Source organism: Medicago sativa, chromosome 8 (assembly GCF_051527215.1).
Source record: "Medicago sativa cultivar Bolivia chromosome 8, Bolivia_mono, whole genome shotgun sequence".
Lineage (NCBI taxonomy): Eukaryota > Viridiplantae > Streptophyta > Magnoliopsida > Fabales > Fabaceae > Medicago > Medicago sativa.
The window spans coordinates 61688038-61706855 of record NC_140756.1 but is presented as its reverse complement, the minus strand read 5'-3'; the positions used below and the strand labels follow the sequence as shown (position 1 = coordinate 61706855).

The 18818-nt window shown below is 34.2% G+C and overlaps 1 protein-coding gene across 1 annotated transcript; it reads left to right on the top strand.

Moving 5' to 3' along the window:
- The first annotated feature begins 9768 nt into the window (after positions 1 to 9768).
- LOC146900244 (ATP-dependent 6-phosphofructokinase 5, chloroplastic-like) lies at positions 9769 to 17002 on the top strand. Its single transcript, XM_085731813.1, has 13 exons — positions 9769 to 10187; positions 10935 to 11025; positions 11977 to 12050; positions 12955 to 13066; positions 13514 to 13609; positions 13738 to 13839; positions 13939 to 14013; positions 14389 to 14529; positions 14625 to 14741; positions 14825 to 14929; positions 15588 to 15668; positions 16175 to 16303; positions 16431 to 17002. Exons 1-13 carry the CDS (start codon positions 9889 to 9891, stop codon positions 16596 to 16598), a joined length of 1590 nt encoding a protein of 529 aa, XP_085587939.1. The 5' UTR covers positions 9769 to 9888; the 3' UTR covers positions 16599 to 17002.
- Positions 17003 to 18818: the final 1816 nt, after the last annotated feature.

The window sequence follows — 18818 nt, the reverse complement described above, 5'->3', positions numbered from 1 at the left end:
ATTCCCTAATCACCGTTAATAATCTGAATCACAAACCTAATCTTGCATTGGGTAGGGAAATTCAACCCTGCAATTCTATTCAATTTTATTATACTTTCACCCTGTGAAATAAGTTTTGTTAATTACTAAGTTGAACGACAATCCCTGTGGAGAACGATAAACTACTTTATTACTTGTTACGATTTGGTGCACTTGTCAATTTCGTTCATTTATCATCAAATGTATTAATTTTTCTCCTCTCCTCATTCTCCATTTTTCATGTATTTCTGTCTGAGCTTGTCTTTGGAATTTTTATTTCTTAATCTTAAATTTAAAGGAAAAACTTTACAAGCACTCCCACTTATTGAAAAAAAAAAGTTTAGGAATATTTGAGTTCTAATGGCTACTTTGGTCATCTCCTTCATGCATCTTAGTTTTCTTGGAATCAAATTGACTTCATTATTTTTAGGCTAAAATGCACTTTTGGCCCCCCAAGTTTCACAAACTTGCGATTTTGGCCTCTCAAGTTTGAAAATAGCACTTTTGCCCCTTTAAGTTTCACCCCTTTGCAAAACCATGGTCCCCGTTGGTTTTGACTCAGTCAAAACTGATGTGGATGACATGTCACATGCTAACTGTGTAATTTTAAATTTTAAAATAAAACAAAAGGCACATAATTATAAATGAAATAAAATAATTAGAAAATGAAAAGAAAACCCAAAAATCATCATATTAAACCCAGAAATACATATTCAAACTAGAAATACCAAAAGCAACAATAATAATTGGTATGAGTTTGGATATGAGTTATAAAGGTTGCGTTTGGTTAGGTTTGTTAGAATGATTTTGATTTTGAGGATGAAGATTAGGGTCGAAGATGAAGAAGATTTTTCCAATGTTTATTATAAGTTTTAATTTCATTTTCTATTTTTTTAAATTTTAATTAATTTCCATGTGTGCACACAATTGTCAATATTTTATATAAAAAAAGATCCACATCAGCTTTGACCGAGTCAAAATCAAGAAGGACCATGGTTTTGCAAAGGGGGTGAAACTTAAGGGGGCAAAAGTGTTGTTTTCAAACTTGGGGGGGGGGGGGGGGGGGGATCGCAAGTTTGTGAAACTTAGGGGGCCAAAAGTGCATTTTAGCTTTATTTTTATCAATATTATTTGCTTTATAGATTTTCTTGTCTTTCCTTCTTGTTCATATAAAAGAAACTAAGAAATTATCAATTGATTAGTATATTATCAGATGTTTCAAGTCTATATGTGAATTAATTGACCAAAATTGAGTGGTGTTTGTCTAGATTTTTTAGTTGGTCAATCAAACCTAGTTATAAAAAAAAAAAATGAAATTACATATAGACTTAATCTCACGTCATGATTTTTCATGTAGTTAATAAATATAAATAAATGTGTTGACTTAATCTCAATTGTGGTTGTAGAAATTACAAAATATTTAACGATATGATCCTCTTTACACGGACTACAGTTATCACCCATTAATAGGTTTCTTGATCTTTCGAAGGCCTTCACAAGTCTTCAGGTGTCTTGCTTTGGCGATTTGCATGATTTCTTCGTGAATTACATCAAAACATCATAGAATTGCTATGTTTCGGGAAGAATAGAATTACATGACTCAAATTTAGAAAACATTACAAATGTCCCGAAATCATACGCAATGTTTCTAATACTCCTTTATTCTGGATATAAAACCTACTGAAAATGATTGATGAACATACTAAGAATAATGTAAGATGATCTATCATCAATAACATATGGTTACTTAGGGTTTAAGAGAAGAAAACTAGGCTTTATGCACTGATCCAACTTGGAAAACAAGCAAAATCCACTTTATGCCCGCATGTGGGCGCCTAGAGTTATACGCAGGGGCGCCTGAGACAGCAACCAATGTTGTCCCAGGCGCAGGAGCACATGGGGTAGGTGCGTGGGCGCTTGAGGCAGCCCTTCATGTCCTTTTTCTTGCGTTTTCATTCCGTTTTCAATCGTTCTTTCGTCTGAAAACTCCTAGGAACTTAAAATGAATTTTATTCACTTTGTATTGTCTTCAATAACCTTCTAAGAACCATTGGTTAGTATATTATCAGATTTTTCAAGTCTATATGTGAATTAGTTGCCCTAAATTGATTAGTAAATTATCAATTTGTTTAGATTTTTCAGTTGGTCAATCAAAACCAGTTATGAAAAAATTGAAACTGTCATTACGTCATGATTTTTCATATAGTTAATAAATACAAATAAATGTCTTGACTTATTCTCAATTGCGGTTGTAGAAATTACAATATATTTAACGATATGACTCTGATTACACGGACTAGGGGTGGACAAGTTGGGCCGACCCGCCCGAAACCGGCCAACCCGTAAGCGAAAAAGGACAAACGGGCGGGCCGAACCGGTTTAGGCGGTTTGGGCGGGGGAAGAAAACGGGTTCTGCTGGGTAAAGATGGACGGTCGCGGAGGGTGTGGATAGCACCAATACAACCCGAGCCCGAACCGAATTTGTTACAATACAGCCCAATAGCCCAACAGCAACTTGGCCCACTTAACCTAGTAATACAGCACCAACCCATTTAACATCACAAACCCTAACATTTTCAACTTCATCTCTAGTTTCTCTTGGTGCGCAGTTGTAGTTGTGGCTTGTTGCTTCTTCAATTCTTCATGGCCCTATCTTTATCTCTCATCCCTCTCTTCATTTCTTCATCAACTCTTCTCTATTTTTGCCGTGTTTACCTGAGTTCATCCAAATTATTGTTGCTGTTATGAAATCCAAATCCATAACACTGGTTTTTGCGTGAAAATGAAACCTTACATCCAAAAAATTTCGATCTGTTAATTATTTTGAATCCAATTTTTTGTATACTGTTGAACCGGCACATACCGCCCGCTCGACCGTGAAAACCGGTAACCTGCCACCGCCGTAACCGAAGCTTTTAAATGGACGGTGGCAGATAGTAAATCTCAGACCGACGGTTTGGACGGTTCCGGATTTTGGGTCCGAACCCCGACCGGAACCGTCCGCTGTCCACCCCTAACACAGACTAAAGTTATCACCCATGAATTGAGTTGTTATTTTAGAAACTTGGTTTTCATTATACTTTTGAAGTAGCATTTGGAAGCAACAAAAACCAAGGAACTAAAAGCATCTAGAAATCATATTCTTCTCTCCATTGACAAATAACAACAACAAAAAAAGAAGAGATAAAAATGTGGGGCCCACGCAAAAACATTTTCTCCACAAATTGAACAAAAAACATATGAAAAATTATTGTTGATGCAATCACTATTGCAGTTGAAGAATTTTTTTTGTTGGCAAAAACAAAACGATATTTATTCATTCAAATTAATAGAGTACATCACATCAGATACAAACATCGCTAAAAAAGTTAAAGATAAATTTGCGAACAAACTCACAACACCCAAGTTAATAACATAGAACGACAAAATTGCTATAAATAATATGATAAAATCTATGTCACCGAAATTTCCATACTTTCGGATTTGCAACGTTGACGCCCTAATCATTAATTGAACTTGTAGTTGAATGATGTCGATCTTTCAATATGAACTAAACGAACACCGCGACAAGACGCGAAATCAAACGCCACACAAGATGATTAACAAGACAACGTCGCAATTAGACGACAAAATCACGAAAACACAAGAGGAAAAACTTGATCTATGTGAAAACCACTTATTTAGATCGAAAGAAAAGAGAAAAAAAGACGTAGAGAAGTGGTTTTTGGTCAAAAAATGACCTACAACCACCCCTCCTCGACGAATGAAGAAGAAAGAAAGTTTATAGAGAAGTTGAAGTTTCTCTCACTAAAAAACCAGGGCCGACTGTTGCTGGTGAAGAAATTGTAACACCTTGATTTCCACCCATGCATTTATAATTATGCGAGCAAGGTAATTTTGATCATGGGTTTGAATGTACTCCAGGTATTTTTTAATGATAGATGATTAGTGGAAAAGTGCTTCGATATAGATATATCCCACCAAAAATGGAGAAAACCAATTCTGGTGTTCCTTTCATATGCAAGAAGCACTTGGCCGAGCGAACCCAAAAGAGAAAGATTCATGTCATCAACTTTTTTCGCATATAAGAGAGATAAATCCCAACTAGGCGAGTGAAGTTAGAATGTGAACAACTCGATATTGGTTTGAAATTAAGTTAACCAAGCTTGTTGTGTTAATTCTTCAACTGCTTGATCTATATATTTATACACCATGCAATTGGTCTGTTGAGATGATATTCTCTTGTGATAAATATAATTATTGATTAGTTATCTTTGTACAATACAAACATTGTGATGATCTCTATGCAGATGATGACCATTTGACAAGGTCGTACCGTTGTTGCTGAAGTGCTAATTATAGCTTTTACATAATTACATGTACCGTTTGTCGTACTATTCTTATCTTCTCTGTACAAGGTGAGACAAATGTAAAGATTTCAAAATTGATGTTTGCAAGGGAAACTTGAAATTTCTTTCTTCAGAGAAGTTTAAGTCTTTGGATTAGATAGAAATTTAATCATTCAAAGACATTCCTTCGACCAGATAGTAGGATTGGTTCATGTGTACTGAAATGAAGTACTAACCAGATAATTATGGGTTGTGACTAAATGGTCTAATTGCTTTTATTCATCGATGACCAGATGATTCAATGTTGGTCGTCGATGATACGCTTCCTTCACCGGACGATGTAATGTTTTCCTTTTTCATTCATCAAATTATTTTTAAATTAGTCAAATTAGATCCGTAGGATGTCTTTCCTCCCCAAAGCCGTCCCTTAGTTAGGTAACGAAGAGAGGACTTATGTGTTATTTTATTTTACTTAAGGATCTAGCTATATATATATGTTCGTTCTAATTTCACGTAGGATATACATTAGAATTTTTCACGTTCAACAATAGTGTTATGAACGTGTATTCAAAGTTGTTATTCGAACGATAACGGTGGATGAACAAAAGCAAAGTTTAAGTTGTTTGCCCTGAGGGGTGAAGATCCCATGAGGAAGCTTCCATGCTTGATGATGATGTAGCACTTGGTAGATATCCCATGAGGAAGCTTCCATGCTTGATGATGACGTAGCACTTGGTAGATAACATACCAAGGATCAAGTAATTATGTCGAGTAGATTTTAGTTGTCATATAAAATTAGGTTTTGGATGTATAGACTAGCATTAAGGTTGTTGGAACAAAATTGGTTTGTACAATCCCCTCTAAGGTTTTGATGATAATAAAGTATTAAAGAATAATTGAATATGCTAATATATGTTCAAGGGTGAAGGACCATAGATTAAAATTCAACAAGGTCTGAACATGTATAAGAGCATCAAAAGCACACGAGAAGCTCAAAGACTATGGTAGGAGATATGAAGAAAGGTCAACCAAAAGTCATCTCCTTGGATCAGAAGTAAGGATGCTACTCATAAGCTGAAGATCTACATCAGACTCTGAAGACCACCAGACTCTCAAGTACAAAAGATCTTGAGGGACCCAGACACCATGTCAGATTCGTCCTCTTCGGTAGATGTCTCTATCAAAGTCTGATCGTACAATTCGTCCTCTTCTGAACATGTGTAGAAACAAACATGGAACTTCAAGAACAAAGAGAATGAACAGAAAATTCCAATTTCAACAAAGGAATTCCGAATGTCTAATCAACGACATTATCCATATCAGACAAAGAATGAGGATTCATTTGTGGTAGAATGAGGAACGATGCGATTGGCCCATAGTACTGTGTGTAACTCATTGACCTAGTTTCCCTTTATGTTGTCTACTCGTCGTCGTGATCCTCAGTCGATTATCTAATTCAGGCCGCGCACTGGTTTAGGGATGCTCGACAGAAGTGAAGTGATGTTTGATCTTCAAATCGTGAAGTGATGTTTGCTCCCATATCTTTAGCCAATCTTAGGCATTCTAAGAAAGCTTCATATTCAGCTGTATTATTGGTCATCCTGGAAATAGACCTAGGGAGTCTTTGACAATGAGGCCATCTTTGTTTTCGATGATTACCCATGTGCCGCTGCTATTTGAGTTCAATAATCCATCAACGAAGAGGGTACGAGTGGTTATTTTTTCATCCTCATTAGGTGAAGTTATCTCAACTTCAAAATCGGCGTGCACTTGTGCTTTAAGTGTTTTCATGGCTTCGAATTCCCGTGCTTTAAGCATTTTACTATTAAAATAACAAGTTGATTTAATAAAATGTAATTGTTTCTCTTAAAAAAAAGGAAAAAACAAAACACAAAAAGATAATAGATTGAATTCAATCTATAACGACAATATATCTATTCTATTATATTCTATAACAACATATATTAAAGGCTTAAATACATTTTTGACCCCCTATCTTTATCAAACTTGCGGATCCAAAACAAACACAGAGGGAGGCGAATGGAATGCAAATCCAGAACGAACACAGAGGGAGAAGAATCGAACGCGAATCCAGTCAGTACAGAGGGAGGCAAATCAATTTCAAATGGAAAAATCAATTTTTTATTCAAAGAGGGTGCTAATGGTTTATGAAGAATGACAAATGATATGTTTTCTGGGTTCTGAGTTATGGTTTTGAAATAGGATGGGTCAGATTTGATTATGATGGTGCAGAAGGAGTTGGATGTGTAACCGAGTTTGGATGTGGGTTAGATTAGAAAGAGAACAAAGAAGAAATTTAAGGATGATGACGAGGATGAACTTGTGAAGAGGAAAATGAAGGATGAATGGTGACAATGAAGAAAATAAAGGTGAAGGAGGAATGATTATAAAATCTCCTTTTATTTATTTATTTTATTTCAAATAATAATAATCTATAATAAGTTGGCTTTTTTATTTTTTTAATTAAAATTTACACACATGGCATCCTACTCGTTCAATTGAGTTGCCACATGTGCATTGACCGGGTTAAAATCAGAGTAAAGGGACAAAAGTTTAAAATGGGGTAAACTTAAAGGGCAAAATTGTTATTATTTTGTATAGAGGGTCAAAATCGCAAGTTTGAGAAATATAGGGGGATAAAAATGTATTTAAGTCTATATTAAAGGATACACCTTTTTGATCTGGGCACTTTCTTCCATATTTACCCTTCATTTAAACTATTTAATTATTTGAATTAATTGCACTTTTCCCCCTATCTTTTGTTAATTGTGCAATTTTGCACCCCCTCTTTTTTTTTGAGCGATTTTGCACCCCATAGTTTGCCAATTGTGTTTTGTTCAAAATCATCAACAAAAGAGGGGAAAAGGGGCAAAAGATGGGGTGCAAAATTGCTCAAAGAAGAAGAAAAGGGGGGGGGGGTGCAAAATCGCAAAATTGGCAAAAAGATAGGGGGCAAAAGTGAAATTAAACACAAGAAGGTCCATGTAACCAGAAAGGGGGCAAAAAGATAGGGTGCAAAATCACACAATTAGCAAAAGATAGAGGGAAAAAGTGCAATTAAGCCCAATTATTTTTATGATATTATTTAGATTATCAATAATAAAAATTAGTTAAATCTCATTAAAAGATGAATAATCCACAACAATAGAAACAAAAATGGACATTAGAAAAAAAAAATCTTATTTTGACCTAGTATAAAAAATACTTATGTTTTGATGTAATATTTTTTCTTTCAATTTTATCATTCACTTATTTATTTTATCATTCCTTACTAATAAAAGCGGCTAGACAGTGTCTTTTTGGTGGTGTTCGGGTTCGAACCCCGGACCTCACATATTATGTGTTGTTCCTAATAACTGAGATAAACTCATGAAGACAGCGGCAAGATAGTGTCTATTATTGATAATAAATACTCCCTCCGTCCTAAATTATAAGCAAAAAAATCTCATTTTCTTTGTCCCAAAATATAAGCAAAAAAGACCAACTTTTATGTTATTTCAAAAAAATCATCTTTTCCAAAGTAAAATTAAATGCAAATTGCATTCTTTTTTTTTGAACAAACTAAAATGATATATATTAATCACAATGACGCACCCTGGACAAGGTGTGCAAAGAGTGAATCACCCAGCAATATTTACAGAGAATGTGCTAAATTGAAGAAAGCACCAACAAAAACAAAAATAACTAGTGGACACCATACATAAGAGATGATGTTTCCACCAATCATGGTAACTGTAACTAAAAGCTGTCTGTTGAGATTTGTAACCGTAACAAATTGCATTCAATTTGTTCTTCTTTCTATTCTCTCCATAATCATTAACCAATAAGAATTGTTTTTATATCTTTCCATAAAACTTATTTAAAGAAGAACACAAAAAATTATACCTCAAACTACTATGTTTTTGTTTTCTTAATAAGTGTGAATTTGTGTTTTTTTGCTTATAAATTGGGACAGAGGGAATATATATATATATATATATATATATATATATATATATATATATATATATATATACATATAGGGGTTTGCTAGAACACACCCACTAATTTTTATGTGGGAGTGTTTTAGCAAAGCTACACCTTAGGGTGTAATTAACCACTTTTTAGTTATTTACTTGCTAAAACACTCCCACATAAAAACTAGTGGGTGTGTTCTAGCAAATGCCTATAGGATTTGCTAGAACACACCCACTTGTTATTGTTAGAAGGTGTGTTATAGCAACATACACCTTAGGGTGTATTTAACCACTTTTTAGTTATTTACTTGCTAAAACACTCCCACATAAAAACTAGTGGGTGTGTTCTAGCAAACCCCATATATATATATATATATATATATATATATATATATATATGAGTTGTGTTACAAGACACCCTTTGGTGGTGTCTTTTATCAAGCAACACCTTAAGGTGTGATTTTCACTTTTTAGTTATAACTTTGCTAAAAGACACCTTCATAAAAGTAAGTTGGTGTCTTTTCGCAAAAGCTCATAGAGTAACTTGATAAAAGACACCTTCACAAAAGGTGTCTTCTATCATAACCCTATATATATATATATATATATATATATATATATATATATATATATATATATATATATATAGGGGTTTGCTAGGATACACCCACTAGTTTTTATTAAGGTGTGTTTTAGCAAAGATATAACTAAAAAGTTGTTAAATACACCTTAAGGTGAATGTTGCTAAAACACACCTTATAGAAAATAAGTGGGTGTATGTTAGCAACTCCTATAGGCATTTGCTAGGATACACCCACTTATTTTTTAGAAGGTGTGTTTTAGCAAGTTATAACTAAAAAGTAGTTAAATACACCTTAAGGTGTAGCTTGCTAAAACACTCCCACATAAAAACTAGTGGGTGTGTTGTAGCAAACCCCATATATATATATATATATATATATATATATATATATATATATATATATATATATATATATATATATATATATATAATACTCCATCCGTTTCAAAATAAGTGTCGTTTTAGCCAATTGCACATATGTTAAGGAATGTAATGAAATAATCATTAGACATAACATTTTTATTAAACTGCCATTACTTTATAAGAGAAAAGTTAAAATTGCATTGAAAATTATGTGAGAGAAAAGTTGGAGTATTTATTGAGGGTAAAGTTGGAAGAAAAAATTAAAGTTGTATTAAAAATGTAAAATGACATTCATTTTAAAACAAATTTTTTTAGTTAAAATGAGACTCATTTTGAACCGGAGGGAGTAACAAAACAAAATCCTACTATCTACCACCTCAAGAATGGTTCTGTGGCACCAATGACACCATTGCTATCCCCCTCAAGAACCTTAACACAACGAAGGTCAATTTAACTATTGTTTAGTCCTCGATATCATAACTAAGTCAAACTCAAACTTCTTCACTGTTTCTTCTCTCTTTCTCTTTTCTTGTTCCTTCCGACCGATCCTTCACCTTCATCTCTCACATTCAATCACTCTCAGATTTCACACTCTTCAATGGCTTCAATCTCCCACGCGATCACCACCACCAACAACCCCTACCTTAACCTTCCTCACCAAACTCAAATCCGTTCCTCTATATTCAGACTCTCTCATTCCAACTCACCTAGAGTTTTCAAGAATGTTGGTGTTTTTGCTGAACATAGAAATTTTTCTTCAACTTCCATTGATTTCAATGATCCTGATTGGAAATTCAAGTTTCAGCAAGATTTTGAATCACGTTTTCGTCTTCCTCATATTACTGATATCTTTCCCGATTCTCCTCCTATTCCTTCTACCTTTTGTCTTAGAATGAGGTTTGTTTTCTTTTTCTTTCAACTTAATTAACTTACTTTCAGTCTATGAAGCATGGACACAGACACCTGACACTGACACACCAACACGAATAATAATTTCAGAAAATGACATAGTTCAATGTAATCATAGGTATCTTGTTGGTGTCGGTGTCGGACACCGACATCGCGTGTCTGACCCCGGGGAACATATAATCCGAGGAGTGTCCGTGATTTATAGCTTTCAATTGAATTTAGTGTATCTTGTGATAGTGATACAATGTGTTTGTTGAAGTTGCTTGTAGTTTGTTGTTAGTCCCACATCGCTCAGTTTCTCTTCCCGGGCTGTTGAGTGTATAAATATGCTTGACTTTGAGCTAGCTTTTGGGATGAGATCCAAACCTATTTAACGGTGTTTTTATCTTAAAAAATATTGGGTAGGGAAAATTGTTATGAAATTGATAGGATACTTAAGATAAGGTGCACTCATGTGGTGACCTTATGTTGAGTGTATAAGCATTGTATGACCTTATATTGAATGAATGAAGATTTTCAGTATTATCTTTAGTTTTTTAGATAGGACTAGTTAGAGTAATTTAGTACTTGGTGATATTCATCACCGATCAAAAATTAAGGTGACATTAATGATTGTTTTATAACGGTTCTAAGGTGATTTGTTTATGAGAGAATTTGAACTCCGTTTTTTAAGTTACAGTGACAAACTCTTACCACTGATCTAGCATCTAATATATGATTTTTTTTTTGTGATAGAACTCCGATTGGTAAAGATATTCCAGGTCATTATACATTGGATGAGGAGTGGAATGGATATATTAATAACAATGATAGAGTGCTTCTCAAGGTATGATTGTTTATGTTCTTCCCTTAATTAATGTTGTTTTAAGTTAAGTTCGTTTAGTTAGCTTAATCAACACATGTTTCTTTCATTAATTTTGAATTGAATCAGGGATTTGCTGTATATTTTAGCTCAAATTACTACTATTATTTGATATAAGTAAGTTTTAGGTTGGTTAGTGATACAACTTAAATTGAACTTATAAAGCTTAAGTAATTATCAGTTTATAAGCTGATTTTGTCGGATCAAGTTGGAGTCAAAATCTTAAATGGTACCGAATATTATCCTAGATCCTCGAGGGGGGGTAGTAGGGGAAATCCAAGTCTCGTATATGTGGAATTCTAGAGGTATGACCTGATATGGTTTATAAAGTTTAGGGGTGCAGTAGGGAAAATCCAAGTCTCATTTCTAGAAATATGACCTGGTAGGGCTTATAAAGTTTAGACAATTTTTACCTTAGAACTTGGTTTGTGAGATTGAGTTAGACTGATCCCTAAAATGGTACCTGAAATTATCCAAGATCCATTATTGGGCCACTGGTATTATCTACGCACATGGCCCAAAGACCCTACATGTGAGGGGATGTATTGAAAAAAACTCAAGTCTCACACTGGCTATAGATTGGACCTAAATAGGACTTATTAAGCTTAGATAATCTTCATCTTACAAATCGGCATTGTTACGTTGAGTTAAAACTTAGGTTGTGCTAGTGGCTAGATGTTTCAAAGTTGTTTATCTGTTTAGTGTTTATTCTCACACTTGGACTAACTTATATAGTTTATGCATTTTGTTTTATTATCCTGGTATTGACGTCTTCTGTAATTTGTAATGAGTTGATGCAATTGAATTGTGCTTATGCTACTGTTAGACATTTATTGATGCTCTCATCCAATAGCGTTTAAAAAAAAACATGATGTGGTTCTGAATGTTGATTTTCCATTTGCTTTGGTCTTTCAGACAATCAACTATTCATCGCCTAAATCTGCTGGTGCTGAGTGCATTGACCCCGATTGTACTTGGGTAGAACAATGGTAAAGCGTTTGTTTCCACAATTTTAAACATTTGCAGTCAATTATATATGATTGTTTCTATGTTTCCATATTTTGTCTTGCATCTTAGAAGGTAGGTTTGAAATGCCATTCAGGGGATGTAAATTTTCAATATGTAGTTTCTCATGTTAAATTGCTTCTTAAAAAGTTGTACTAAAATCACGTTGGATGTAATATCAGTGGTTAAATCCATATTAATATGACTTCTGAATTCTGATAACCATTTTGGTCTTCACTTTTGATGTTTTCTTGTATGTTCTGGCTAAAATTGCAGTCAGCCCTTCTTGGTTGATTGAATTCTTGCAATGTTTAGTAATGCATAGATACAAAAAAAAGTCTTATTCCACTATCATCTTGATGAATGTATTTGTTCTATTGGACTATGTCGAGAAATAGCACGACTTATGAATATTACTTTAGCAGAGCCTGGAAATCTGATACGATAATTCGATAATAACAGTAAAGGAAGTGTTCCAAAACCGACAAAATTTGATGGACTTCAGGGTGTGTATATCATAATCACCTTAGAGCTTCTTTGATAACTAACTTTTTTTTCTTGGTTATCAGATAGTTGTTACTTTTGAGGGGTAACCTTGGCGCAACTGGTAAAGTTGTTGTCATGTGACTGTAAGGTCACGGGTTCAAGTCCTGGAAACAGCCTCTTGTGTAAAAACAGGGTAAGGCTGCGTACAATACACCAAATGGTGGGACCCCTTCCTGGACCCTGCGTATGCGGGAGCTTCAGTGCACCGGGTTGCCCTTTTTTTTTATCAGATAGTTGTTACTTTTATTTTCTGGTTTCAATATCTTTGTATTTATTCTTGAGATGTAAAATGTTGTTTTTCGAAATTAGCTTATATGGTGTGAGTTGTTGAAATCTTTCTAGGGTTCATCGAGCTGGGCCTCGGGAAAAAATATACTATAAACCAGAAGATGTAAAGGCAGCAATTGTCACATGTGGAGGGCTCTGCCCTGGTCTTAATGATGTCATCAGACAGGTTAGTTTTTTTATCAAGTTATTTTTCAGAAAGCTTTTGCTTTTCGTAAATGAAAAGAGTGAAGTTTTACACGTGCATTGGAATTTAAATTAGGGAGAATTGATTAGATTAAATGTAACACTCTAATTTGTACTGGTTATTATTTTTAATAATCGTTTACTATTCATATTACTATTAGTCATCACTAAAACTTTATGCAGAATAAAATGTTCATGCCTAAGCTATTGACCAACTAACTTTAAATATATCTTTGCTGTCATGTAACAGTCTTAAATATGTTATATGTTTCCCCTCCCCCTTCCTTTACATTTAAGTATATAATTCTAAATTGTTTTATATCTTGTAGTTAAGGAAATTCTAAGTTCACCTCACATTTAATCGTAGTGCTAGTTAATATGTTTACTAAATTATTTATGTCTGATTGCTCAAGTAATGAATGCGGTGCAGATTGTAATTACACTTGAAATATATGGTGTGAAAAAGATAGTGGGGATTCCTTTCGGCTATCGTGGATTTTCAGACAAAGAATTGACAGAAGTGCCGGTAATCTTGTGCCTCCGTCCTTGGTATTTTTGGTTTAACATCAGTTGATTCATCTAAAGATATAGTTAGTCAAACATGAGTTTCCAGTTTCCAATAACAATTTAACTATAGTTAGATATCCTTCACAGCTGTCGAGAAAAGTGGTTCAGAATATTCATCTATCTGGTGGAAGCCTGTTGGGAGTTTCACGAGGAGGACCTGGAGTTAGTGATATCGTGGATAGTTTGGAGGTGCGTGATTGACATTATCTATCAAAACCTACTTGATGATTTCGTGTGAATCATGGTATCATATTTGTCTCTTATTATATGTGTATTATTGATTTGTAGGAGAGAGGGATCAACATGCTTTTTGTATTGGGTGGAAATGGCACACATGCAGGTGCAAATGCAATTCACAATGAGGTGATTAATCCTCTAGCCTTGCATCAGTCAATGCTTCAGTTTGGATTTTGTGATCTATTCAGAGTTTCTTTTGCAGAAATAATATGTTAGAAACATATTGTTCATTGAAATTCATGGAGAAGTTATTTTTTCATTTGCCTTGACTTACAATACCTTTCTGTTGTTGACAATGACAATGACATTAGTTCGGTGTTTAGTGTTGACAATGACATTAAGCTGAATGTTAATGCTTTGTTATCCCAAATGTGCATTATGTGTGATATTGAAGAATCTTACATATCACTTGTTCATTTTATGTACTGTTTTATATTTTATGCTTATCCTGCTAATAAGTGGTTATTTTTTCGGAACTGAGATTTATTTCATTTCTTTTAGTGCTGCAAAAGACGGCTCAAGATGTCTATCATTGGAGTGCCGAAAACTATTGATAATGATATTCTATTGATGGATAAAACATTTGGCTTTGATACTGCAGTGGAAGAAGCTCAAAGGGCAATAAATTCTGCATACATTGAGGTAAATTACAGCTTATTCTCTGTCACTCAATGCAGTAATTGCTTCTACTCAATACACATTTAAATATTGGCATTTCTTTCCTCATCTTTTATTAGGCACATAGTGCATATCATGGAATTGGGGTTGTGAAGTTGATGGGCCGTAGTAGTGGGTTCATTGCAATGCAGGCTTCCCTATCTAGTGGACAGGTTGACGTATGTCTGATTCCCGAGGTATGTATGATAAAATAAATTTGATGGTCTCGCTTTATTCCTCATACTGATAAACTGATACAAATTTTGTCTTTATTTCTAAGGTACCTTTCAATTTACATGGCCCTCATGGTGTTTTGAGGCATCTTCAGTACCTTCTAGAAATGAAGGGATCCGCCGTAGTCTGTGTGGCAGAAGGAGCTGGCCAGGTAACTATTAATTTATAATTAACAAACTACTCCCTCCATTCCAAAATAAATGTCATGTTAGCATTTTGCTTTCAAAATAAGTGTCCTTTTTACCTTTTAAATGTAACATTAATTAATTTATTCCAGTTTATCCCGAATTAATATTGAGTGCATCACTTGACCCAAAAAAAAAAAAAAAACTAAAAAAGGTATTGACTATATCACTTTCAAGTCATTATTATACATCAATATGCATTTATGACAACTGTTAATAGTCAATATTTAATGATAATTGTTACATTTATTCATTCATTTATTGTTTTTCTTAGGGCGCGTTTGGATTGGCTTATTTTTGAGCTTATGAAAAATAATGTATGCAAAAAAATAAGCTTTTATGTCAATTCATATTTTCTTTCACTAACGAAAATCTTCATAAGTTTTTATTTCATAACCTACCTTGACAAGCTTATAAACAATACATAAAAAGCTTATTTATTTGCATAAGCTCAAAAATAAGCCAATTCAAACGGGTTATGAGAAAAAACTTTGAACGACATTTATTTTGGAAAGTAGGAAATAGCAAGTTCTTAGCCATGTTATTTTCAGGTCATAAGGACCTTACCAAAAAATGATTACTTCAAAACATAGAAACTAGCTAACTGGTACTTTATTTGTGCAGAACTTACTTCAAAACACCAATGCTAAAGATGCATCGGGAAATATTGTATTTGGAGATATCGGTGTATATATTCAACAAGAGGTTTGTATTTATTGTTTATGGTGCTCAAAGTAAACCAAATGGGTTGATATATGATGATGGAATGAGTGTATATTGTTGAATTTGTTTTACCTAATTAATGTTAAAGAGAAATTTGAAGAAATAACATTTAAAGTTTTACACCGACTAGAAAAATGATAATGTTGATGCAACCGTAGCTCAATGTATGCAGAACAACAAAATTTATACCTTTTAAGTCAATTGTGATGATTGTAGTAATTATGATTACTCAAGAAACAATGTAATTTAATTAGTTCTGATCATGAGGTTATTTCTATTTATTTCTGTTAAATATAATTCAATTACAATTTTTTGGGTGTAATTCTAAGCCTTGTTTCTTAGTGTGGTTCTATGGAGTGTATTGTAGTGCTACTTTTGTATCCGTAACAAAGTGAATCAAAGCGTTTATTTCTTCTGCAATGTAGATAACTTCATTTAATTTTTTTATTTAAACAACATATGATATGCCTGCAACTTTTGTATTTCAGACAAAAAAATATTTCAAGGAGATTGGTGTTCATGCTGATGTAAAATATATCGATCCAACATATATGATCCGTGCATGTCGAGCAAACGCATCAGATGGAATTTTATGCACTGTACTTGGACAAAATGCTGTAAGCTCTCTCAATGCCAACTATATCGATTTTGTGCTTTTCTATTCAATGAATTCCACCAAGCACACAATACTTTCCTGCATATGAAGCTGAATGTGTCACGTTGATTCACTCTTTTGCATTTCAGGTTCATGGTGCATTTGCAGGATACAGCGGCATTTCAGTAGGTATATGTAACACTCACTACGCTTACTTCCCCATCCCCGAAGTAATATCGCATCCCCGATTGGTGGACCCGAACAGTCGTATGTGGCATCGATGCTTAACTTCAACCGGCCAACCTGACTTCATCTGATAATTATTTACACTTTCCAATAAAGTCAGGAGGTTTTGGATTTCAAACTTCCAAAGAGTATATCATAGGAAAATAGCTTCAAATTATGTCCGGCAAATTTGCCGAAACAGTCATATCTCAAAATAATAGGAAGGATAACATTTTTTCCTTTGAAAATTTGGTTATTTGTATAGCATGGCAGTTTCATAGTCGTGCCTGCAGCATTCAAATTAACATTTTAGAGGTATCATCATTTAGCACTATGTGCTTAATTTTGATCCATTTGTAATTGATCGATTTGTAACATTTATGTATCTCATATTGAGGACAAAATTTAATGAAATACACAGGATAAAGAAAGAACATAGAATTATGAACATGTGAATTGTTTGATTGAAATTCATTACTATAGTTGAGTGTAAAAATGCACATATTTTAAGAACTTGTGACATAGTTAGGCTTTTATACAAACAAAAACTATAGTAATTGATATTAATTTCTTTTAGAAATAGAGATGATCTCTAATTTCTAACTGTCAACGTAGCAAGTGTACTAAATTCAATCATAAAAAGAAACCAAATTTGAAAGCCTCAAAGCTCAAAGCACAATGATACCCCAAGAACTTTGGGAAGCATCTCTTCTACATAAAGCTGTAGTTTGCTGAAAAAGTTTATATACTTGCGTAAATGGAACAAAAATGAATTTGGAGAGATTTTTATTTTTTTATATTTTTTTACAAGAGAGGGCCGAAGTCCAAAAGAGAAAACTAAACAATTAAATGAACATTTCTAGGCATACAAGCTCCAGAGATGCCATCAAAGAGGAGGCTATTGAGCTCACTAGGAGGGGTCTACAATAGAATAAAATTTCAAGAATTCATGGTAAGGTTGAAGTTGGCAAGCCAATCAACACTTCTGTTGCCTTCTCTCAAAGTGTGATGAACCTGAATCCGCCAATTACGATTCAAAATATTTTGAATAAACTGAATAAGCACAGAGGTACCATGTCGATAAGCAACTTTGAATCACTTTCAACGCAAAGCTGAGAAATAACGTCCCTCCAAGCCAACTCTAGACCAAGGTACATACCCCACATCTATGCATGAAGAGCATCACAAGCGCCAATCTTGCTGACAAAACCTTTGACTCATCTACCATTAGCATCCCGAAGTAGGCCTCCATAATCCGAGCGATCTCCATTCTCTTTGCACGCTCCATCATAATTGAGTTTGATCCATCCCTCTTGAGGATATTTCCAACCAACATAAAATGTTTCAGTGTGCCGAAGATCAATTTGAAACTGATTAAGAGTACAATCTTCAATATCATCAGTAAACTTTTGGATGATCCTTGTGGAATTCTCCGGTCTCTGGAAATTTCCCGCGAAGACTGTCTTATTCCACCATTTCCAAATATACCAGCAAGTAGTCATGAAAGTTGTCTTCCACTTAGAGTTGGGATCTCTGTTCCAACGCTTGTTGAGGTTTGTAAAAACCCAATTCCTGCAATCAATGGAAAAAAGTTAGTTATACAATATGAAGGTACAAGTCTGATCCATACCAGAGTTGCATAAGTGCAGTCTCTGAGTACATGAAGAGTAGTCTCAGCCTCACTCCCACAACAAGGACAAATTGGGGATATGCCAACACCCCATCTACTTCGACGATAATTAGTTAAAATGCGATCATGATCAACCAACCAAATGAAAGGTTGAATACGATGAGGACCCTTCCAATTCCATAAATTTTTCCAATCCCCTTCAGTATTAGCATGATTCCCGTCTTTCATGTCATAAGCACTTTTGACCGAGAATTGTTGCATACTCGTGCCTCCCCAACCAATAATATCAGGACCATCACCACTAGAAGGAGTAGGGGAGAGCTAACTCCTTTTCAGCTATGTTGTTAGGCAAGTTATCAAAAAGGAAATTTTGATCCCAATTACCAGAAGAACTCATCAGATCCTTGACAAGAAGAGTGGTATCCACATACGAATTTGTCGCTAGAGTAATGAGGGAATTGTTGTTTGGACCCTATTTATCCAACCAGAAATTGACACTATTATCATCTCCTATTTGCCAAATGACGTTTCTTTGAAAATCATTCCACACCCTAGTAAGAGCTATCCATAAAGGAGAATGATAAGGTTGAGAGGTTATAATTATCTTCAAATCATTATTTCTCCTATATTTACTGTACAACACCCTACACCAAAGGTCATTAGGCTTGTTAATAAGGCTCCA

Coding starts and splice junctions, on each gene's coding strand:
- LOC146900244 (XM_085731813.1), top strand. CDS start 9,889: ATGGCTTCAATCTCCCACGCGATCACCACCACCAACAACCCCTACCTT. Junction 13,067..13,513: donor TTAATGATGTCATCAGACAG/GTTAGTTTTTTT, acceptor AATGCGGTGCAG/ATTGTAATTACACTTGAAAT. Junction 16,304..16,430: donor CTGTACTTGGACAAAATGCT/GTAAGCTCTCTC, acceptor TTTGCATTTCAG/GTTCATGGTGCATTTGCAGG.